The sequence below is a fragment of the Manihot esculenta genome, chromosome 1, assembly GCF_001659605.2.
Source record: "Manihot esculenta cultivar AM560-2 chromosome 1, M.esculenta_v8, whole genome shotgun sequence".
In the NCBI taxonomy this organism is placed as follows: domain Eukaryota; kingdom Viridiplantae; phylum Streptophyta; class Magnoliopsida; order Malpighiales; family Euphorbiaceae; genus Manihot; species Manihot esculenta.
The window spans coordinates 32,363,108-32,386,843 of record NC_035161.2 but is presented as its reverse complement, the minus strand read 5'-3'; the positions used below and the strand labels follow the sequence as shown (position 1 = coordinate 32,386,843).

Genomic DNA, 23,736 nt, shown 5'->3' with positions numbered 1-23,736 from the left:
TTATATTTTTATAATTAAAAATAGTATTTATAATAAAATAATTTATTTATAATATATTATATAAAATAAATGGAGTGATATATATTATAATTAAATAATATATATTAATTTAAAATATAATTATTAACTGCACATTAAATATTTAATATAGATTTTATTTTTATGTATATTTATAATTAATATTTAATTAATACATTTTTATAATTATTATATTTTTATTTATTTATAATATAATTGAATATTTGAATATTTTATGAAAATATGAAATATATATGTATTTGGAGTGAATATATAAAATTATATGAATTTTTTGAGTGAGATGTATAAATAAAATTAAAATAAAATCTAATATTAAGGAGAGAAGAATATAAGCAAAATATATATATTTTTTTATGTTAAAAATGATAAAAAAAATTGGAGATAATTTTAGAGATTAAAATTATAAATTATTTTTTATAATATTCGGCTAATCATCGGTGAAATGATGATCAATTAGTAAAAAAGTTAATTATTACTAAAATAATTAGTATTTTTGGAAATTTGTTGAGGAAAAATCTAAAAATCAAAGAGCATTACGAGCGAAGATTAAGGAGAGAATAGCGGAGGAAACATAATTGAGGTAAGTAAAAATTTACTGATGAGATGAACAAGGCTAGAAAAAAGCCAATCTTTACAAATAATGAATATGAATTCCCTTTTGTTTTTTTTTCTCCAGTTTGTAGCTGATACAAATTACCAACACCAGAAGGCAGAATGAATATATCATGATTGAAACGAGATATTTAGCAAATTGTCATTGCGGCACCTGTGTTGTTTGTGAAGCTGGGAGGCTATACAAGGATTTCAGCTGCCTGCTTATCAGCTTGCTGTTGTGGAGAGCCATTTTAAGTTGCACATCATCAGACCACCATTGTTCTAAGCCATGAGCCTCAAGGAACTTCTGTTTTCCCTTTGACATGACAAACAACTTTGCTGCAACTTGTCCATTTGTGGCATTTGTGCAACCAAGATTCTCTTTGTTAGCATTTTTATCTTCCGGTCCGTCAGGGTCTGTGTAAGAGCAACATATGTAATCACTATTGTTCACATATAAATGTGGTACCCATTTTTTCAATCCTATAGAAGTTTTATCCGTGAAGAAATTTGGGACCCAATTCCTCAATCCTACTCTGGAAGTTTCGTCCCCCACATTATCAGTGGCCTGAGATTCACAATTTGAAGGAAGCATCGATTTAAGTTTCTTCCAAGCAAATCCAGCTTTTTCCCCAATATTCCTGAGGCTCATGGCTATAGAAATTGAGGGAGGATTAAATAAATGGGCTTCTACATATATTCCTTCTTTAGCTAAAGCTTTTCCCACTTGGAGAGCAAAGCCAGCACCCAAAGAATGACCTGCAATGCATACATTGCTGCTTCCATAGCTCTCAGCAACTGATTTTAATGCTTCCAATGCTACTTTGAATCTAACAGAACCCTTCAAGCTTTCCCAAGCAAGAAAACGGAGGTCATCTTCAATATCCCGTCGAATTGTTGGGCCCTTGAGCAGTGTTCCTCGGAGTGCTAAAACAGCCTTAGGTGCTCCACTAGGTCTGACGAGTATCATATCAGCAAGTGCTGCAGTTCTGTCCCATTCTAACACTGCACCAAATATTGATCCGTCTCTTTCATCAACCAATGTTTGTGTCAGTTTGTACTTGAAGCGCATCCACCACATTGGAGCGAGAACACTCTCTTCAGTTCTGTTCTCTTGTCTGTCAAGCTCAAGCAAGTAGACTGCTTGAATGAAGCAGGCAATTACAGTTCTCTTGTAGTTCTCATTCTTCCTGTATGAATGAATAATATATGTGTCAATTTTATTGGCCAAAACATCAGATATTGCGACAACAAACATATAGTTTCCATCTGCAAAGGTTATAGATCCATTTTCTCATTCATATGAGCAAATCTGCGTAAGTATGACGAATCTTCTTATTGAAGAATACCGTTTTGCTTTCCTACACAGTAGAAGTAATCATTAACATGAAACAAGAAAGGTAAACAAACTTTGCACACGAAATGTAATCCAGTAGCATCGATGAATCATTCCAGCAACCAGCTCTCAGTAGCAACTGTCTTTTCTTCTTATATCAGGAACAATAACTAGATTTTTACTTCCGCGGATTCATATACAACAGACTAAAAAGTAAAACAATAGCATCAAATTCACTGCCCAAAAGAACCAGAGTTGCTAATTAAAGCATAACAATATATCAGAGAGATGCCCAATCAAATTATCCTGGATACCCTAAACTCATAGATATCTAACTTTTCTTCCTAATTGAAAATCAGTAGAACTAGCAACGGGATTGACTCTTTTCTGATTCCTATTGGCACCAAAAAATCTAGTAGAAACAAAATCAAGATACAAGGAGAACAAAATCAGAATGATTACATATAACTTCAGAAATCAGAATGTCACTCCCTAGTCCATTATTGAATATTCATGCAACAAATTTCTGCCCAGGCACATTTCAAACCCAGATCGATGGCAAGACATGATCCATCACCTGGGAATTATTGACTTTCAGATCACTAGAAAGACAAATTATAGTAGATAACTCTGATGATTGCATCATTTATCAAAAAAGGAAAACTCCAAAATTCTGAAAATAAACAAAGAAAATTACATGAAACTAGTGTAAATTTTAAGAGCATAAAACAAAAATAAGAAAGCAAAGACATGAAATGTTTGACAAGAATCATTCAAGTTTAATATATGCGTCGCATTTGACTTGACTTGCTTATATCTATCATTGCTTGAAGAAATTTAAAAACAGGAAAATCAAATAAAATAAAACCACCCAGATCTTACAAGCCCTGACTTTCTCAGCTTGAACCCAAATTATCTTTTATAGTATTCTAAATTCAAATCCTAGAAACCCATATACTAAATTTAAACAAACCCTCTGTTTATAGACATATTAAGAATCTCGAGGCGAAATCCCACTAGATTTTTCTACTTAAAATCACTTGTTTTAAAGTGAAATGTTCTCAAGTAATTAATAGGTCGATCAATTGGAGATTTGAAACAAAAACGAGAAAGGAAAGTAAGCTAACCAACTGGAATTGATTAGATCTCTCCAATTGGGAGAAGCCACATTTCGAGGCCCGGAAACATGAAATGCATATGGGTGCCCTTCCTCTTCCGCCATAATCTCATCTGTTCCATGATTTTCCATCTTGCAATCTTCTCTTCCTCTTTTCTTGGTTGTTAATTGATTGCTTTGCATTTTCTAAGCTCATCAACTTAGAAACTATTTGCTTTTGGCTTTTGGGCATTTTGATTCTTTCCGCTCTATAAATTGCGTTCCAACGGTCATATTTGCTAGTTGTCGCTTTCTTAAAGATGGAGGCCAGTTACACTTTTTTTTTTTTAAATAAACAAATAATTTCCCATCTAAACGGCTATCAAATCTCACTTAATTTTTAGAATAAACAATAATTTAATAATATGTATATAAATAAATTTAAATATATATATTAATAAATGCATTTTTAAAAATTAATTATTTAATTTTTGTAATTTTAAAAACCAACAAATTAATTTTGTAGGGCATGGTTTGTTCATTTATTTTATTTACAATTTAGTCTTATAATTGTTTCAATAATTTAGACCAAATACTTTAAATATATACAATAAATTAGTCTAATTATATTTTTCATAATAACAATTTTTTATTTTTTAAAATTATAAGAATTAAATAGTTAAATTTAAAAATACATTAGTTGATTTTTCACAATAATTATATTTTTTCATAATTACTATATTATAGAAACTAAATAATAATTTTTTTTAAAATTAATAAAATAAAAAAAATACAAAGATAACTACAGTTATATATATATATATATATATATATATTTTAGTGTGAAGATAGAAAATGAATGCAGCATCCATGAAACTTCTTGTTTTATGATTGTGGATATTGTAAGTTTAAATTCAGATTTTGATATAAATATTTAATTTGTTGATTTTTTTAATAAAAAAACCTTAGTCTGCAATAGAATTTTGTAAGTTATCAAAAAGGTATACAACCCTTCAATAAGAAAAAAATCCTGGCCCTCATGACTTCATGACAAGGATGCACAAAGTTCACTCAACAAAAACAAAAATGAATACAAAACCGAAACCCAAAGAAAACGTATTCCTTTAAAATAAATATATCAACTCTCTATGAAGCTTCCTTATGACTGGCCTGAACAAATACTACACACTGCATGAGGTGAAATTCCTCTGTTGTCAAGGCTTACAATAGCTTTACAGGAATTAATGCTTTTGGGACGCCGGAGAAGAATGCTCCGTCAACAAGGATCCTAACTGAAGCATAAGTGGGTATACAGGGCTAAATTCCCTGTCTCCTCTAGATCTAACCTTCCCAGCATAATCATCTAAGGTGGCTTTTATTCCTTTCCAGATCTGAACCTCACCTTGAGAATCTAGCCACAATGAATACTGCAGTGGCGTCAGTTTGTTTCTTTGCAATGGAGACTGCAATTCATCAGGTCCTCGGGAGTAAAGATGGTGTAGTATCACACTTGGAGGCAGATCTTGGAGAAGTGGAGAAGCTTCCAGTTGAGATGTCTCCAAGAAAATAAGCGGCCGAAATGCTCGGAGAGCTCGGTAGGGCGGACCAAGTTGTTCAACTGGGTACAAATTTTGACCTACAGCTAACTCGAGCTCAGCCATGTCTCTAGCCATTCTGAGTTTACCTGATTCTGAAAGGGGTCGTACAAGAGAAGCATGTCTAATAAAGAATGTCAGAACCCGTGATGCCATGCTTCTTACAAGCTGGGTGCAAATAGTTTCAGCCCCTGCAGCTGTAGTATTTGCTGAAGAAGGTAACAGCCTAGACAAGAACTCGGTACGGAAGTGAAGAATGCATTTCTGCAACTCCTCCATGTACGATGAAGCATTGTTGTCCATTGCAGCATTCATGCCAAGAACACCAAAGTTCTGTTCATGAATTTGCAAGATGCAAGATTCTAGACGGTCAACCATTGCTTTGAACAAAGGAGTAACTGAATCACAGGCAACCCCATATATTGCACCCAGTGAGGGAGATAAAACTTCTGCAGCAACAGGGGGCAGTTCAATCACCATAGATGATATGGACGTGTGAACTTCTTGTAGATGCTGACACAATGCGAAGTTCTTGACTTGTGCTGGAGTTGCAGGACCCATAATTTGACGAGCCTCATGACCAGCAGATATCTGCCATTCAGATGCAATTTGTGATCTTTCAAATGACAATGCTAACTTGTCAATCATGAGAAATCAAAATGGGTAACAAAATCACATTATTTCAAGTTTCAGCATTTTATTTATATAATTTAGACTTAGCCAATGAATGTTGTATTGCTTGATGATCAAATAACAAGCTGAGAGAATATCTACATGCATATAGATTATTTGATCCTTAACTTCCAACTTTTAATACCAAGACATCTACAAGTTGTATAAATGATGCAAAGAGAAAGCTATAAAAACATACAAGAAATACTAATGTCATATCAGTCCATTGAGTGAGCATTATGACAAAAAGAAAGGATCAGACTTGCTTGACAATGGACTCCAAGCATCCATCAAGACTGCATCAGAAGTTGGCCATCCTTTGAATCATGGGAACAATTGCAGGCATGCAATGATATGACAAAACATGTAAATCAAGAATAGTAGGATAATAATTTTACTAGAATAGTGTTATGCAGCAATATTACCAACACAGGAACGCCAAAAAGGAAATGGATGGAACAAAGTATGAACTGTAATGCTCTGAGTAGAATATCCAAATGGATTATCATTACGTGTCATATGAGGACAACTCCAAATACATTGCCCAAGACATGTCTCCAAATGACAACAGAAAGAAAAGGGAAATACAAGAGGAGAAAAAAAAAACATTTTTCTGCCAAAATACCTGGTATTCAGCTCGTTCTGCAAGCAAAAGCAAAACCTTGCCAATTTCACGCAGTACAAGAAGAGTCAATCGCCCATCCAACTGAACAGCTTCAATTTCTTCCTGAATGCGTGATATAATTCGAGATATTTGTTCTTTGGAGGGAACGCTTCCACGGCTGGACACTGGGAAAACATTATTGACAATGTCTGAAAGCCGACCTAAACACAAAGCTAAGAAAGCTGTCTGGAAAATCTCAATAGCCTGAACCATCCGTTCTTTCCCTTCCAAGCTAATAGCTGGTAAAACCCCTTTGACATCTGTATCCCGTGAAATCCTCTCCAGTAGATTCTCTGTCATTGATAAGAGCTTCGGATATCCCACAGTAAATATCTCCTTAACAAAACTTGATGCAGTGAAAGCAGACTTCATTTGGCTTGCAAAAGCCTTCACAAGTGCCTCCCAAATCCGATCAGTTAACATGGAATCACCTTCCTAAGTGAATCAAAGCTGATGTAAGCAGAAAGAAGAAGTGAAATAGTAGAAAATCAAGATAGCAATCATAATGACCCAAAACATCAGCTCTGCAATAGTGGAAATAGTGTAATCAGGACTCAAAAGTAGACAAGGGGTCTTTACTATTTGGTTCCATTGACATAGCCAAACTTAACTGACCGATTTTGAAATTCGTCTCGATTATTGGTAATTCAGTTTAGTTTCTAATGTTAAAAAATCAAAATAACCAAACAGAACCAAAATTACACACACATACATTCCATTGTCTCTCTGTGTTTCAACTAAAAGCCCACTCACTAGCCTAGCCTTTTTCCCTAAAAGCCAAAACAAGACAAGACCCCCTCTCTATGTCCTTGCCCCCTCACCTTTCTGGTCTCTCTCAATCTTCACTCTTCTTTGCTGTGATTGGATAGATAAGCTACTCTTTCTCTCCTCACTGAAGTCATAAGCCAACCTTGAAGCACCCCCATGAGTGATGGATATGATCAAGTGGTCGTGAATTATGTCAGTGGTATTGATTTGAGCTGCTTGAAGGAAGACCAATCCATTGCAAGTGGGACACTTATTTTGGATTTTCACACTAGCAAAGTTGTGCACCAAGATTTGCTCATGTCAAGCTTGATGTCCCTTGTATTGCTGGCTTCCTTGCCTTCCAAGGTGCCTGAATTATGGAAATCAATGCCCATGGCCTCCTTGTTAGTTCTCTCCTACTCAATTGTTAAGCTAAGTGTCTTGTTGATTGTAAATGTGTTGATTGATAGTATTGATAAAATTACAAATTTGAAATCTGAGATGAGAAAGTGAAAAACTACTGAAACTATCACCTCTGCTTGTTGATTATTCCTTGCTCTGTTTTTTTTTTTTTTCCTTTTCTTTTCTTTTTAATTTGAATTTCCCATTGCTCTCTTCACTCGCCCTTTGTTTCTGCTCTGCTGATATGAAATACCTCCAATCGACTGAACTGAATAAGATTGGTTTGGTGTAGAGCCAGGAAATTGAAAACTTTATCTTCCCACATATCAAGTTCAAAGAAAAAACCAAAATTTAATCTGATCCAGGTCCAATCAATCCGCAAGATGCTTTTGGCCTTTTGCACTCAAAATACAAGTTTAAACACAATGCACTAATTATGTTTTAGTCACAAGTAAGAAGAGTGAAAAGGCTTTGCACCCTGCTCTCAAAATATGAAAACGGGGAAAAAAACAACTGAATGGCAGTTGCAATAGCAATCCCAATAGCTGATAGTTTAATACAATGAGAAAAACAAGCTAAACAATGATCAAGCAATAAAATGCCAGGATTAGCAAATCGTATTCCACAGAAGCCTAATTAATAGCAAGTCATGATATTAGTATGATAACAAGGTTAGAATTTCCTAGAAACCCTTGGAGTGAGCTGACTATTTCAGTTGCTCCGCTTAAAGTACCCTTCAGTTCCACTCCTTGCTTCCCCCAACCAATAAATGGTTATGATTATATGCATATCTAGCTAATTGTATATTTATTTTTTTCTTCTTTTTCTGATATATTCGAGTTTATTAAGTTTATCAAAAGTAACCATGCCATTTTATCGTTCTTAGTTGCAGTCCCTTAGTTTCTCAGGCCTCAACTTTCGGGTTTCTCTCAATTCCAATATTTTAGCAGCAAACAAACATCAAATTCAATGAAAAGCCAGAAAAAAATGAAGAAATTGTACAGTCTCTCTGACCTTGATAACCTCGTCAAGCAGCAAAACATGCGTAAACGGATCTCTCTTCTTGGACAAGACCCTCTGCAAATGCCAAACGGCAACCACTATGGAATGCAAAGTATCCATACACGTTCCCATCCTCTGCCATAGCGCTTCTCTGGCCTTCGCCCCTCCTCCAATTTGCGGTGTTCCACTCCCTCTAACCCCTCCAGGCCCATATCCACCACCGCCACCTCCGGCGGAAATGGCCTTCATATCCAACGCCACACTCACACTCTTCACCCCAATCCCCTTGTACTTATTCACCAGCTGCTCCACAGTAACCTTTAACTCCCCCAAATTATAGAATACTTGCAATCCTGTACCAACTTCAGCCTGATTCAATCCCTCCATTCCTCTCTCCAGAACTTTCATTGCGTCATCTCGCAATCTTTCTCCAATTTTTTTAACCCAATTGAGCTCTTCATCAATGCAGTCAATTCCCATCAATTCATATTCATTGCACATATTCAAGATCTCACAATGGAACTGCGCTGCCTTGGCTAGATCCAGCTTCTCAGGCTCTGTCTCGGATGCAGAGATCAGATCCCGGAGCTTCTTGGACAGTCGGAGAACACGGATCGTATGTTGCAAAAGCTCTGTGGTGCAATGGAGATTGGAGAGTTGTAGTGTTTTGGACTGGATGGACTTGTGGGGATCGGAAAGCTCCGACCGCACGCGGTGTACAGAGGACTGAAGAGAGGAGACGGCGGATCGGACGGTGGAGAGAGCGTGCTCAGCATGCTTGAGAGATGATAATTGGTTGAGGAGTTCGGTATGGCGAGATAAAACTTCAGTCCGGAGTTGAGATTCGAGGAGGCGGATGGCATGGTGGAGGTGTTCAGCAGTGGAGGCAGGGGAGCCGGAAGAGAGGGCGGCAGAGGAGAAGGAAGTGGAGGAGAAGGATGGGGATAGAAAAGGGGAGAGGATAGGGTCTTTAGCGAAGGAATCTAACGGGGAAGCAGCGGCGGCAGATGAGGCGGTGGTGGGAGCCAGAGAAGTGGAGGAGGAGGAGGAGGAGGGGGGATTTTTTAAGGTAGAGAGGCGTTGGCGAGGGGATGCAGTGGCGGTAGAAGAGGAGAGTGAAGATCTCTGCAGTGCCGCAGGTGAAGCCATCTTCTTTCTTTTGCTCGTTATTTTTGGCCCATCAAGTAAGCGACCTTTTAGCTTTGCGTCTTCTTAATGGTACTCCAGCATCTCAGTTCTCACACTTCAATTTCAATTTACCCCAAAATAAAATTTGATTAAAAAAATTAAAAATATATTTTAAATTAATTTATTCAACTAAATCCCTTTAGCCTGGGGCTGCATCGGTCTCTCTCTAACAGAGGGAGACCTTCCTCATGTAGCCCGGAGACCAAGTTCCTTTCCCATCTCCGGATAGGCTTTTATTTTTTATTTCTCTCCTTTTTTTTTTTTTCATTTTATTCTTTATTTTTTCGGCAGGAGTGTGGATGAACTGCAAAGGCTTTTTTCCATCTATTTCTTGTATTTTCCTTCTGTTGGTTGTATTGAGTCTTTTTAAGTCATACAGTGTTTGGTTTCTCCTGACAATAGTTCTAGACTGGCTACTAGCTCTCTCTGATGCCCATCCAGTTTTGAATTGCCCGATTCTTTAGAATTTTTGTTTAATTTTTCAAGTTTTGAGCTTACTTATTGGGTTGGACTTTGTTTTAATCGGGAGTTATTTCCTTTTTGTTATATATCCATTAGTCTTCTGTAGCTCAAAATTTGTTGTATTGGGCTTTTAAGCCCTTATCTTATGAACTTTAAATTTAAAATATATATATATATATATATATATATATGACACTGTTTATTCCATGCAAAATTAAGATTAAAAAAGATATGGAAACCTACTCTATTGGCGTGATCCGTAATTGGATCGATCAATTCAACTAGCCTAGTTTCTAAGTTTATGGGTTGAACCGATCGCTGGTACAAATCTGAAAACATTAGTTTAAAAAAAAAAAACAAACTTTCACTGTTTGGAATGAGATAGGTTAAAATAAAATTTTATAAAATATATTTTTTTTAATTTTAAACCTCAATAATTTTATTATTATTTGAGATAAAAGGGAATGTTTTTTAAGTTTTTTTAATCAAAAATTTTTTTAAGGTATTTCAACCCATCAATCAATTTAGTAAATTGAAATTAGAGATTTAACCTTACTTTAAAAATCATATTCTCTTACAAAATTTTTAAACTTTGAAAAACATTTTATTATTTTACAAAATCTCTTCCCATACAGAGAGTTAATGGCAAACAAAACACAAACTTTCACATGAATCAAAATCTATTCCTCCATCAAATACCTTACTCATGAACCCATAATTCGCATTCATAGACAAGTTTTAAGTTTTGTACTTGATGGCTAATGTTGATGCTGCTTCTAGTCATTAAATTCATGAATCTATAATAGCAAAAGAAATTTACAATAAGACTGTTATATGTATAAAGATTTTATTATAATTACTGCTTATAGTGAATCTAATCATTAATAGCTAACATCCAACTGGTTTAGGTTGCATTGAAAAATTCCTATTGCTGAGCGACTATATCCAAAATCCAAAGGAATCTACCATGAAATAGGACGTTTTGAAATTGATAATAAAAGCAACACAAGAATGTATAGAAGCAACAAGATACCACAAGTACTTTCGACATAATGATGATTGTAAATATAAAATGTAGTTTCATGGATTTCCATGTGAAAAGCTCCAAATATAATGATACTCAGAGATGTCTAACAATGATAGTGGAAATGGCACAACAATAACCGACGCTAAAGCTGTTGTTATGAGATGTACTAAGGGTTCACAGCAAATCAAGTTAGGATTTTGTGATGGTTCGTCCAGGTGCCCTCGAGTATATCTCTGTGGGCGTCGAACCATTGGTAAGCAAGTTCTGTGGCACTCCATACAGATCTGAAATATCCAGGTGGCGATGGAGGTGGTGATGACCATTTTGATAATGTTGATTCTGCACGGCTGTAGTAATTTCATCCTCATCCAATGGCAACCGATCAAAAGTAGCATTCATGAAAGATGCAGCCATGATCACAACAGGGCCGGATGCAATGAGTGCACCAACCACCCCCCCACCCACAACCTGTCCTTGAGCCCCTGCTAAGTAAATAGTTAGCCCTGTAATCCCTGGTGGAGCAGGCGGTGGCAATATTGATCCAAGCAATGAGAGGATCTCAAACCGGCCATGAAGGGTCACAATGGCCCCAGTCGAAGCTGGTTGTCGTAAGGTGACATTGGTTACACAGCCACTACCACTAAGTACACATATTCCACGTTGTTTCCTCCTTGCAAAGTTAGCTAAACTCTCACTCACATCACAGCCTGAGCTGATCTCCATTGCATGAGCTCTCAGTGCATTTGCACTATCTCGAGTCACAATAATAGGAGGTTTCGGCTTATTTTTGGAGCCTGCAGGCCTGCCACGAGGCCGCCTGATTGTCTCCCCCTCAGGTGCTGATGAAACCGGTGGTAATGACTTTGGCAACTTAGGAGCCATAAGTATTGCCTCAATGCTCGACCTGCGGTAATTACCCTTGTCTGATTCCTGGCTTGGGTCCATGACAACTTTGGCACCAACAGAAGGGACAGTTAAGTCGGCAGCTCCAGCCATTCATTAATGAAAAAAATTTCACAGAAACAGCGCTCTGCATCAAAGCTTAAGTACTAGATATTCTGCTAATAATTTTATTGCAAGAAACCAAAAGAATGATAGGGATTAGGAGAAAGTTAAGTGGCACCAACCTTGTTAATTACTGGGGTTTACGAATCATTCCCACTGCCTACTTTCCAACTGACACTTCCCTCATCTTAATTGCCTTCCGGGCAGTTGCCCATTTCTCATATAAATATATTCTGCTGAAGCAACGATTGTACTCAAAATTAGATGTCATCTACTTTCTCAGAAATATGATACAAGAAAAATATTTTTTTGAACTAAATGCTTTCATGCACGAAAATTAGAGACCATTCATGGCTGCACGGCTCATAAAGGGTCACAGCCACGGAAATCAGATTATTAGAGTTAGTACACTAAAAAGCACCAAGATTGTGTAAAGTAGTCATCGCTCGCTCTCTATTTCTTTTTTCTTGATCAAAATGCTATCCGAACAAAGTGAATTTACTTTCGCAAGCCACTCATCTAAATCATGGCTCAAAGTGAAATTAGTTAAAACGCAATATTGATGCAAGGGACACAGCCAGTTTCATCTTTTTCAGGTATGTACAGTTGACGCAGCCAAACACTCAAAAATCATCATTTGTGATTACACTGTAAACCGACCTAATTTGGCTCTTTCAAACTCGCTACTGAAAAGGGGAAAAAAAAATGAAAACTCTCAGTAGCTGTGCAGCCAAAGTTGAATAAATAGATTAGCTCATGACCTACAACTATTAGTAGATATGCTGCCAGACTGGGTGTAATTGCTTGGATGGAACTTGAGAACTTCTAAAAGCCAAATCACCAAGGCTTTGCTGTTCATCTCGTGAGATTCTTTGTTGAGAATGATTAGCATTTGCGGAACCTAGACGAACATAATTCTGCGAGAGCTGTTGATATGTAGAAAGCAGCTGGTCTTGTCCATCTAAGTTGTAATATCCATTGTCTGGAAAAGCAGATAATGTTCTTGAACCATGTCCATAATCCTACAAAGGAAATCCGCAATTTTTTTTTTTTATTTTCCAAAAGTAGAAAATAAGGATTAGGAGAAAAACCAAGTCATACATGGACCAAGTGAAAGAGTTTCCATAAAACTGGCATAAAACAGCATACAGTGAACATTAATACAAAATCAGAGGCATGCCTACTACCTTTACCTGTTGAAGCATAGCGAAATTATTTCCCTCCTTGTACTGAGCATGTAGAAAAGCATTATAGCCAACAGCAGAACCATTAGTAGTGGGTAAATTAGAAGGATTCACCAAACCTACATTAGGTGCAGCCGATAAATCATCCAGAAACCTCCCAGACAAGTTGCTAGGATTCTCCAAACCTCCATAACCAGAAATATTTGCACTAAACAGAGGCAAGCTACTCCTAGTCCTAGGTGAAACACATTTTAAGTGTTGAAGATTGTACTTCATGCCTGCCAGGTGATCATGGAGAACAGAAATATTTGCACTGCTGTCTTGATATGCTTGCTGGAAAGCAGTTGGAGTACAGGGATATGTTTGAGGAACAGCAGAGCAGCAGGAGCCAGATAAATATATCAATTCTTCCCAGGAAAGGGTAGACTGAGGGTGTGCAATTAGATGCTGGGGAAGCACATGACCTGCACCAAGGCCCACACCAGGCAGAGTTGATGAGTGTGACTTGGGTAAAGAAAAGGCACCAGAACACATAATCTGCAAAATTGCCCAACAAAGGTCAAAATAATCAGCTTGGTGCTGCTCAAAATGAATGGATCAGAAACCTATTATTTGCCAGTTGTTACACTGTAATATGACACATCAACATTATGATTATACATATGCCTAAAGTCTCAATTTTACCAGATAATAGAGCAAAGCAGAATCTCAATGGCCTAAAAACAAATAGAACGGTAGTATAGAAATCAAATAACATTGAAGCATCTTGAGGTTGAAGGTTTAGGTCAATTGTCAGGAATCTTTGTCATGAACTTATATATATATACACCCTACTTTTTTTCCTCTTGTAAATGAGGAACAGCTTTAAAATGAATATGATACCCCATTTATTACATACCTCTGCCATGGGAATGGTTGGAATGCCAGCAGAAGATACAATATCATTATATTTTGAGGTCAACGACTGTGTTCCAGGGAAATATGAATGTGCACAATCAGAACCTCCCACAAATTGGACAACTGATGTCAATGAATCAACTGGAACAGGTGTTGAACTTACTTGCTGCAATAGAATTCCAATATATTGATTTTGCAATCCATGCTTGACAAAAATGATATTTTTAAAGTTTGCTGTAAGCAAATCAACCAGCCAGGCACATACTAAACAAGTAGCAAGAACAGCAAATATACAACCAATGTTTTCAAACCCAGTCCAGTTACTGAACTAGTGATTTAAAATTCAACCGATGTTGAACCTGAGTTTAAGGGGTATATTATTAAATAGATATTATAATATTAATAATAAAATATTTGTTATAATCAATACTTTATATATTATATAATAATATTAAATATAACTTTAAGATGCAAAATTATTTTAAACAATAATTTAAACGTTTTAATAATAATACTGTTATATATAACTGCGAAAGGCTTTTAATTAAAATTTGATAATAAAAAATGAAAAGTTTTAATAATTTTATAATGGAAAATGAAAAATAAGTATTGATATATAAAAACAATATAGCAGTTTAAATACAAACATTTATGTATTTTTTTTCACATTATAAAAGATGATAAAATAAAAGGTTGTATAAGAGAATAACAAATGGTGCAAGTGGATCACGTGGCAAAGCACTTTGATATTTACATGGATAGAATAGGGATCAAATCCTAGTGTAGCAGTCTCCAGCAGCATTTATTTTTGGTTGAAGGCAGCCAGTTCAATTTGGAATACCAGAATCAAACCGGCCTATTCAAAGGTTCATTTATTAACTGACCCCAGTTCATACAAGTTTTTCAAATTAAGGGTTTTTCGCATAAACCGAACTGGACTCTAGTCCAATTTCTGCTTAAACTGGTCCAACCACTGGTCTGGTCCAGTTTTAACAACTATGGTCACAACACTGACACCATAAATGCATAATGCATAATAGGAAGACTGTACAGACCAAAGGAAGGACCAATAAAACCGAAGACATGGTGAACAAGGACATTAATAAGAGTTTGAAGTTCATGAGAACTAACAAAATGATAAATAGAAAGTAGCAAAAACATTAAAAATAACATTCGCATAAGTTTTGAAGAAAGAAAATCAAGAGCAAGTACCTGAAACTTTAATTTGGCAAACCATTTAGAGGAGTTGGTGCAATGTGCAACTCAGGAAAAATAAATTAGGAACTGTTTTGGTTTAATTTGTAATCACGCAAACGTGTATCTTGTAAATTTTCATACCTAGGGGCATATTGTACCTTTCTATTTAAGAAATAAGGTTTATTATTATTCAGAAATTAGCTTATTCAAACAGTTGCTTGCTCACTGTTTTTAAGGAATTGCCTAGCTCAGAAATGCTAGAAATCCTCAATCACTTGGCACTGTTCACAATTCTCAATTATAAATCCTGCTCTAGCCATGTTTCAATTCAAACTCCTTGCTATATTAAAACTCTGTAGTTCTGCATTATCCTTCAAGCCTTGAACATCAAAATAATGCTTCACAATTTCTCCTTGAAACACTAATTTCTATGCTATCCAGATTTGCAGGAATCTATCATCCTGATTCTAACCTTTCTCTTTGCTCAAACTCCAATTAAAACAAGCCTAATCAATTTACAAATCCCAGTTCCACTTTCTATATTATACCTACATCCTAAAATAGATCAACTATTCAAGTATTATCCACCACATAAGCACCCACAGTCAGACATCCAAAGCTGCAATAAACCACAAATGACCCCAAAACAGAAACCAATTACAAGATATAGACAAGATTTTTTTCTTTATTCACTATTCAGCATTTAGGATCTAGCAAGTAAATTCTTATATGACAGAACTACTGACAAATTCATGCTCAGACAATACAAACAATCAAGAAAATAATATATTCACAGATAACTCCTCCTCCTTAAAAGGAGTTCATCAGTACAACTAATGTTATTACCAGTTCCCTGTGAAGAGGATGAACATTATTGGCACAAGGGCTTCTCACAACAGGTGAGGGAGAATTAGTCTTTTGGATATTCTTGAAACAGGAGTCGGATACAGATTTGGAAGACATATAATCATAACCACTATTAACTTCATCAATATCTTGTGTCATTAACTCTGGCTGCGATGATACAGACAAGTTATGATTATTACCATCTGCATTTAATTGATGGATTTCAGATACATATCCAACCTGCTCACTGCATTGGGACTCGCCAACGTACCCTAAATTTCTGCACAGAAGAAATCAAAATATTTTGAGCGAATATAAGATGTGTAATATACAGGAAATGCTCTGAAATTTTCATGCCTACTCTATGAACAAATAGAAGATGACCTATCAATCACTGCAGATGGCTCCATGTTGCTTTTTGATGGCTTAGATGCCAATGGCACAGAACTTGCAGCATGCACACCAGATTTATACGTACCAAAACTCAAATGTGAGCAGTCAGCACCTAAGGTGTGTATATCATTTGGGAATACTAGTGCACAGTCATCTTCTGATGTACGAACAAATTTTGCCTCTTTCCCCAGACTCAGCTGCTGCAAGCTCACGGCGGTTGATGATGCTATGTCATTCAATGGTGCAGAGCCATTTGCAAAATAGTCATGAGAGCAAATTTCTCTTCCTAAAATTGGGGATAAGAAAATAAGAATGAACAGTAAGGACCACATTGTAGACAAAAAATAGATCTCTTTATAAAGGTAAAATGAACAGTAAATACCACACTCTAGACAAAAAAGAAATCTTTCATATCTATCTATCTATCTCTATATGTGTGTGCGCGTGTGTAGGAGAGAGAGAGAATCATGTTTGAAACAACAGCCTGTTACACTCTTTGGTAGCTCACCCTTTAGCATTAAGGAGTAAGGACACATGATATTCAAATTTGTTTTGGAAGTTGTCATACCCATACATAATTTCAAAGTTTAACCTCTTGAATATTGTTAGGGTCCTTAAAAATGGAATTGAGTTATAGGACAAGGTGGATCAATGGATGAAGAAAAAAGTGGTTGTTTCTTTTTTAATATATGAAGGTTGTACAAACTCATTAAGAGAGAACTTGAAAATCTCGAGTTTTAATACACAGCAACTTTCGGTAATTTTTAACATGTCTCTTTTATTGATTTGCTGAAGTTAAATACTAAAGGAAAGAAATAACCTCTTCTTATAAATAAAAAAAGCTATTAGTATGATCAAAATATGGAGGATCACCAGTCTGCAACTAAGGAAAGTAGAAGAAAATAAAACAAAACACTAACAGCACTATTAACCACTAACAGTACTACTAAAAGCACTACTAACAACATCATTAACACATTGGAGACCACACTACTAGCAAGTAGGATTTCATGGATAGTAACACATCTGGAGCTAGTTTTTCTCAACTGCATTAGCGACTTTGACTTGGTCTTGCACAAGCACGAGAGTAGAGAATTATTGTTTCTTGTACTGAGTGGCAATTTCCCAAGATGGATCCTTCTCATCTCTCCCAAAAAAATCTCACAACGAATTAACCAACCCAGAGAATCTTCTTGCCTGTCGAATCGTGAAAAATCCAATATAGCGAATTTAGGGAACATAGGAGCGCTACAAGAAGAATAAGATCCTGCACAAGTTAAATTGGCTGCCTCTTTTGATTTTGAAAAAAGCTCGACTTTGGGTATTGCCATCTAAAATGGATGTAGACTGTTTGGCACTAGCAACAGCTCTTATGAGGTTCTCCAATTTTGTACTGAATTCCTCTTGTCGGAATTTATTAACAGCCTGTTCTTCAAGAAATAAGGCTAAAATTATATCGAGTTGATGTTGAATTGAATTCCCCATAACTCCTGGCTCTTGATACCAAATGTTAGGATCCTTAGAAATGGGATCGAATTATGGGACAAGGTGGATCAATGAATGAAGAAAAAAGTTGTTTCTTTTTTAACCTATGAAAGTTGTACAAGCTCATTAAGAGAGAACTTGAAGATCTCTTGAGTTTTAGCACTCAAACAACTTTAGGCAATTTTCTAACACGTCTCTTTATTGATTTGCTGAACTTAAATACTAAAAAAAAGAGATAACTTCTTCATGTAAATAAGGTTCCTATAAATAAGGAAAATTATTAATATGATCAGAACATGAAGGATCACCCTCCTACAACTAAGACCCTCCTACAACTAAGGAAAACGGAAGAAAATAAAGCAAAACACTAACACCACTACTTACAGTACTATTGACAGTATGTCAGCACTACTAACAGCACTACTAACTACTAACAACACTGCTAACATCACCATTAACATATAGGAGACAACACTGCTAGCAAGTAGGATATCATGGATAGTAACAGCATCTGGAGCTAGTTTTTCTCAACTGCATTAGTGATTTTGATTTGGTCTTGCATTTCAATATTTTTCTTTTTCCACGTGTGAATCTCTTTTATTTTAGCAAGGGTCTGCTAACAAATATCTTTCCATCTTGGTGGAAAAATGCACGCAAAAGAAAATTTGGATCCGCTGCTTAACAGTAAGCATAACTCCTAAGAGCAATTAGATAACCAATAAATGAAAATGATCGAAAAAATGCCTTGAAAACTTTCATATCCAGTAAAAATTTTCAGTTCCAAAAATAAACAAGAAAACAAGTAAGAGAATGGAAAAAGGAGGAAAGAGAAAAAAGGTTGTTTCTTCCTAACAGCTTGTTATTGCTTTGAAGCATACAAAATGGGGGAACAAAGTGAAAACCCAATATGAGCAGACTCTACATAAGCAACACCTTTTATCTAATCACAAGCTCTCAAAGAAGTTGATAACATATCAATACAGATTAATGCATAATATATTCACAGATAACATATCAACACTTTCTATCTAGACTCTACATCAGTCTCCCTACCATTCACCAACTCAACTGAACATGCAATCTAGATCGGGACTGGGGTTAGTTTTATGGATCTGTCATCATTGCAAGTATTTATCACATAATGATTACTACTGGCAGGATATAAGCTTTCAAGCCTGTATCAACTTTATAAAAAAAGTTCCTCCTCAATTCCTGTTCTTACAAGTACTCCACTCAGTAAATTGCTAAACATACATCATCTTAGATCTCATAAAACTAAAAAATTTTGGAAGGAAGTAAAAGTTGGAGTCAGTCTTACTGCATTCTCAAATTCTTTTGTTCAAATGCAATGGCATAACATGTTAATATGGTGAAAGTTAACCATCACAGAAGCAAAACTGTATAGCATTTGATACGGTATTCACGCTTTTAAATTGCAGTTATCGGTTAAATGGCAGTCTGTCCAACGAATAAATAAGCATTGTTAGCATAAACAGAATACATGAGAGTTACCTTCATGAAGTTCATTCATGCACCCATGAGAATCATAGGAAATCATATCCTTCAAGGAACCATCATTACTGTGAGATGCACCTCTAGCACTAGTTAATTTTCCCCATCCATTAGATGGACTATCAAATTCAAAACAATTCGAACCAAGAATTTTGCAAGCAACATTCCTCTCTGATACTTGGACCTCTGGTTGGGAGTTTTTAGGCAAATTGATACCATCATCAAACAAGTGACACTGATTAGGGAGCATCCCAATGCTGGACGTAGTTGAACTACTTAAGATAGATGACCTACTCACATCTGCCTGCTGCTCAATGGCAGGCCATTCACCATCAAAATTGTGCTGATTGGTAATGTTGTCAGATTGATGAAGAGTTTTTGGCACACTTGCTGGATGTGGACATTGCAGATCTTGGTGAACTCCTAGAGATGGAGATGATGAAGAATCATGGAAAACTTTAAGAAAACAATGCAAAGAATCTCGTGCATTGGTATCTTGAAGTGTATTAGATGTCTCATCTGCCATGTATGAATCCCAGGCACGTGGTCGACCCATCTTGACAATGTCAGCCATAGAGACATGCACAGAAGAACCCGTAAACGAAGGGGCCTGAGAATCTCTGAACCTTTGTTCAAATGAAGAGATGGCACCGCCAGTTCCAACATTTTGCCTTCCGTTATCATCATTGGAAGAATCGCTATAGTAGAAGTTCCAGATCAATAAAAATGAAACATAGAGGGTGGATGGCGAGATTTACAACAGAAAAATAAAATTGAACACTGTCAAGCATGCAACATTTTAACCAAGTGGAAAATATCTGGAGCTTTCCTTAGGTTTATTTTCTAAATAAAGATATTATGTTAGACACATGGAGGACAAAAAATGACATAGATTTCTTATCAGAACTAACCAATGAAATGAAGGCTGCTCATTCATAGTTCTCACACGAGAAGTCAAAGGTGATGAAGAAATTATTGAAGAAGCAACAGATAGATTCTCTCTCATGTATGCAGCTTTATCAAGATCTGCCAGTAGGACACAAGTTCTTTAGTAAAAGTATGCAAATATTGAAATCCAACTCAATTATCAATAACACTGCCTCACTGACCAGGCAAGAGATTCACATTTTACAGTAAGAGAAACACACCATAGTAGCTGACTTGAGATGAAACATGTCCAACTTTATTTTCAGCACCAGCTTTAACTCTACGATAACCATTATTACTACCTCGAGCCTTTGATTCTTGCATCTCTTTCATCTGTAGAAATCAAATTACTATTATTTAATAAACAAAAAAAGAAAGACAAGAATGAGATGAACAGAAGACTTATTTATGGTACAGAAAAAATAGCAAGATAGCAAGAATCTTAATCTCTTCAGCCAGTTCTAATAGAACAATTAATCCCTCCACCACTGTTGTTAGAATCTTGCAAATTCTCAATTAGATTTGATTCTTCGTCTTACCAATTAAAATCTATGGGGTGAATATGTTTTTGTCAAAATCTTACAATTCATGTAATTCCATTCAATTTCCTATCTTAGAGATTCAAATCTATGGGGCAATCACAATTTTACATGAACCATAACCAAATCAGAAGAATCAGTAGTAATCAATATCAGTCTACTGATTTGGTTGATTCTTTTTCTATTGGGCTGTTAGACCGTACACCTTCAAAAGTTAATATTGCACTACATTTTTACTATGAAAAGTATATGAAAAACCTCCCCTTTATCTTTCTTCCACAAGCCATTCTTTCCCCCCTCTCTCTTCTTTCTTTTTCTTTTTCTTTCTAAATTTACTCCTTTAATTATAATTGTCAAATTATAATATTATATATGAATATATTATGTCCTTTGAAATGCATTATTCTTTTTTAGTATATAATATTTAATCAAATTTAAATGGGAGTTTAAATGTATAATAATAATCAATGTCTACAATTGAAGCGTTTATAATTCATAAACTAAAGCTATATACCATATAAGAAATATTATTCTATTATAGAGCATATATCTAATTAGTAAATAGTAAATTTATATTTAGCATAGTATGTCACTGTGATTTTTTTTTTTTAAAACTTTTTTGTAGAACATATATCACTTTTTACTTAATTTCAAGAATTTTTATCGAAAAGATCCGCTTCTCAATTTACAACTAAATATAATCTCTATTTGATAACTATGCCTTGACACAAGAAGGGTCCAGACACATCAAATCAAAAGTCACTCAATTATATTTAAAAAAAAAAAAAAAAACAAAGAAAACCTCAAACCTAAATCAGGGGAAAAAAAAGGAACGGGAGAAAAATTAAGCGTTTGTTTTCATAAGAGTACCTCTTTTCTTCTTTCCCGTTTGCTCTTCACTTCATGGAAAATATCTACATGGTTTAAAAATATATTACTTTAATTAAGCCAACCAAAGTTGTCAACGCTTCAGCATAGTGACAAACTGAACTGACCGAACCAACTATTTAAAAAGTGCAAAAATAATTTAAAATGCAACAGAAAAAATACTTGAGAGAAAAAGAGAGAGAGAGAAGAATTAGCAACAGACAAGGTGCCTTTAGCAATAACTAAAGTTAGCAGTTAGAAAATAGCATCTTTTAAGGAGTTAAAATTTTCAATACTTAAAGTTTGGAAGAGTTGGCTGCACATATATGGAAATAAACCATTGAAGTTTTCCTCCATTTATTTCTTCAATCTTTCTAGGCAATCAATAAGAAAACTGCGTCTCGAGAAATCACAAAACCAAAACCTTCCTTCAAGGTATACACTGTAAGAGTGAACCACTGCCATTTTTTAAAAATCTCTCGGCGAAACAAAATTCAAACGGAAAAATGTTAAATTTTGCTGTTCCTTATTTTTTTCTACGAAACCAAACATAATGTAAGAAAGGAGATGTAATTAAAAAAGAGATCTCAGAAACAGAAAAATAAAATAAAATCTAGTTCTGACAACGGAAGACGAAGAATAAGGGACCTTGGGAAAGGAGTCTCTGAACGGCGTCGTTAGGGTTCATATCACATTCACGAAGGACAGAATAAATCTCAGAATCGGAACAGTTATTGTTAACAATTTCTTTCAAAGTGTTCACCATCTTCTTCATCCCAGGAGGTATCTGGGATCCATTGCCATTACAACCATTGGTTTCGCTGCCCATCCTTCCGTTGTCGTTCGGTCTCTTCTTAGTCTAAAAAACAACTGAAGATTTTGCGCTCTCGCCGGGCTGCTCCTCCTCCGTTGGATTACGATTACTGCCACTACCACACACAACAAAACCCAAAACCTATTATGTCTCTTGCTTGCTTTTTGGGGTTTTATTTATTCCCTATAACATTACTTGCCACCTCTTCTCTCTCAGAATAGGTCTTTTGCCAAGTCATTGAGTTCTTCTATTCTACTATTTTGCCAGCTGTCACTCTTATTTATTTCCCCACTGCCCACTACGCTACCTTGGATAATATGTTTGAGCCTATCTGCATAGGTCCCACGCTATATTCTTTTAGATTTTTAAAATTATAAACATGTTAAATATTTATATATTATCATAACTAAAAATAAATTAATTATATTTTTAATTACTTATAAAAAAATAAAAATAATTTTTATTTTTATTTAATATACTTTAAATTTTATTAATTATATGTAAAATTATTATATTTTAACTTTTTCAATTCACAAGTGTATTCAGCAAAATTTATAGTGCAATCACCTATGTATATTAATTTTTAAGTTTTTTAATAAAGAATTTAATAATATGTCTAATTTATATTGAAATATTATAATTTTTATAAATTTAAGTAAAGTTATAATTTTAATTTTAATTTTTAATAATTAATTTATTTTAATATTAACTGCAATATAAATATATATTGTGATAGTAATAAAAAATAATATTTTATTATTAAAAAAGTATTATATTAAATAATAATTTATTTAGTTTTTATTAAAATATAAAAATTTAATTAATTAAAAAATAAATTAATCTTATTCAACTTTAAATGAAAAATATATAAATTTAATTGACTTATTTCTAATAAATAATATATAATAGCCATTAAAGCGATTTAGATTAGATTTGTAGGTATAAATTACAACTAATTTTTTAAAATAAAAGTGAATCCAATGAAAAAGATAAATAAATTAAAATCAACAAATAGAGATATAATTTTATCTCATGGAATTTTTTATTTATTTATTATTTTTTTTTTTTTTTTACTTATGGGAGCGTGGATGTCTTTTCTATCATTGAGGAACATCATTCATCATTCTTTCCTTAAGAGATGACTTATTGTTTTTCTTGAAAATCAACGATTTTTGGAGGATAACTAAGTTTTTTTTTTTTTTTTTATCTATCATTTTAAAAGTTTTTAAAGATACTTAAATTATAA

The 23,736-nt window shown here is 34.8% G+C and overlaps 4 protein-coding genes across 11 annotated transcripts; all 4 read right to left on the bottom strand.

Annotated features, from left to right (window-relative positions):
• Positions 1-614: 614 nt before the first annotated feature.
• Positions 615-3,338, bottom strand: LOC110622912 (GDSL esterase/lipase At4g10955). Its single transcript, XM_021767638.2, has 2 exons — positions 3,097-3,338; positions 615-1,823 (listed from the first exon to the last, which is right to left on the bottom strand). Exons 1-2 carry the CDS (start codon positions 3,267-3,269, stop codon positions 794-796), a joined length of 1,203 nt encoding a protein of 400 aa, XP_021623330.1. The 5' UTR covers positions 3,270-3,338; the 3' UTR covers positions 615-793.
• A 692-nt stretch (positions 3,339-4,030) lies between these two features.
• Positions 4,031-9,562, bottom strand: LOC110600743 (conserved oligomeric Golgi complex subunit 5). The gene is made up of 3 exons (XM_021737606.2): positions 8,160-9,562; positions 5,958-6,431; positions 4,031-5,251 (listed from the first exon to the last, which is right to left on the bottom strand). Exons 1-3 carry the CDS (start codon positions 9,294-9,296, stop codon positions 4,307-4,309), a joined length of 2,556 nt encoding a protein of 851 aa, XP_021593298.1. The 5' UTR covers positions 9,297-9,562; the 3' UTR covers positions 4,031-4,306.
• Positions 9,563-10,762: 1,200 nt separating this feature from the next.
• On the bottom strand, positions 10,763-12,062 carry LOC110600724 (AT-hook motif nuclear-localized protein 16). 3 transcript variants are annotated; one of them, XM_021737578.2, is made up of 2 exons: positions 11,952-12,062; positions 10,763-11,854 (listed from the first exon to the last, which is right to left on the bottom strand). In XM_021737578.2, exon 2 carries the CDS (start codon positions 11,818-11,820, stop codon positions 11,014-11,016), a length of 807 nt encoding a protein of 268 aa, XP_021593270.1. In that variant the 5' UTR covers positions 11,821-11,854; positions 11,952-12,062; the 3' UTR covers positions 10,763-11,013. The 3 variants fall into 3 exon arrangements, with proteins under 3 accessions (XP_021593270.1, XP_021593287.1, XP_021593279.1); XM_021737595.2 differs by having other exon boundaries at positions 10,763-11,774; positions 11,952-12,061; XM_021737587.2 differs by having other exon boundaries at positions 10,763-11,865; positions 11,952-12,057.
• Positions 11,928-22,699, bottom strand: LOC110600676. 6 transcript variants are annotated; one of them, XM_021737530.2, is made up of 11 exons: positions 22,325-22,698; positions 21,680-21,723; positions 20,492-20,603; positions 20,255-20,369; positions 19,344-20,041; positions 16,338-16,632; positions 15,954-16,233; positions 13,912-14,076; positions 13,017-13,550; positions 12,595-12,851; positions 11,928-12,065 (listed from the first exon to the last, which is right to left on the bottom strand). In XM_021737530.2, exons 1-10 carry the CDS (start codon positions 22,503-22,505, stop codon positions 12,600-12,602), a joined length of 2,676 nt encoding a protein of 891 aa, XP_021593222.1. In that variant the 5' UTR covers positions 22,506-22,698; the 3' UTR covers positions 11,928-12,065; positions 12,595-12,599. The 6 variants fall into 6 exon arrangements, with proteins under 6 accessions (XP_021593222.1, XP_021593221.1, XP_021593234.1 ...); XM_021737529.2 differs by lacking the exon at positions 11,928-12,065 and having other exon boundaries at positions 12,389-12,851; XM_021737542.2 differs by lacking the exon at positions 11,928-12,065 and having other exon boundaries at positions 12,389-12,851; positions 13,023-13,550; positions 22,325-22,696.
• Positions 22,700-23,736: the final 1,037 nt, after the last annotated feature.

What these genes read in the sequence shown, in the direction of transcription:
- LOC110600743 (XM_021737606.2), bottom strand. Translation starts at nt 9,296, where the DNA reads ATGGCTTCACCTGCGGCACTGCAGAGATCTTCACTCTCCTCTTCTACC. An exon ending in TGCTTGACGAGGTTATCAAG is followed by an intron (nt 6,432 to 8,159) that starts GTCAGAGAGACT and finishes TGATTCACTTAG; the next exon opens with GAAGGTGATTCCATGTTAAC. An exon ending in CAGAACGAGCTGAATACCAG is followed by an intron (nt 5,252 to 5,957) that starts GTATTTTGGCAG and finishes TCTGAATGGCAG; the next exon opens with ATATCTGCTGGTCATGAGGC.
- LOC110622912 (XM_021767638.2), bottom strand. Translation starts at nt 3,269, where the DNA reads ATGCAAAGCAATCAATTAACAACCAAGAAAAGAGGAAGAGAAGATTGC. An exon ending in GATCTAATCAATTCCAGTTG is followed by an intron (nt 1,824 to 3,096) that starts GTTAGCTTACTT and finishes TCATTCATACAG; the next exon opens with GAAGAATGAGAACTACAAGA.
- LOC110600676 (XM_021737530.2), bottom strand. Translation starts at nt 22,505, where the DNA reads ATGGGCAGCGAAACCAATGGTTGTAATGGCAATGGATCCCAGATACCT. An exon ending in ATCCTCTTCACAGGGAACTG is followed by an intron (nt 14,077 to 15,953) that starts GTAATAACATTA and finishes ATTCTATTGCAG; the next exon opens with CAAGTAAGTTCAACACCTGT. An exon ending in CAACCATTCCCATGGCAGAG is followed by an intron (nt 13,551 to 13,911) that starts GTATGTAATAAA and finishes GCAATTTTGCAG; the next exon opens with ATTATGTGTTCTGGTGCCTT.
- LOC110600724 (XM_021737578.2), bottom strand. Translation starts at nt 11,820, where the DNA reads ATGGCTGGAGCTGCCGACTTAACTGTCCCTTCTGTTGGTGCCAAAGTT.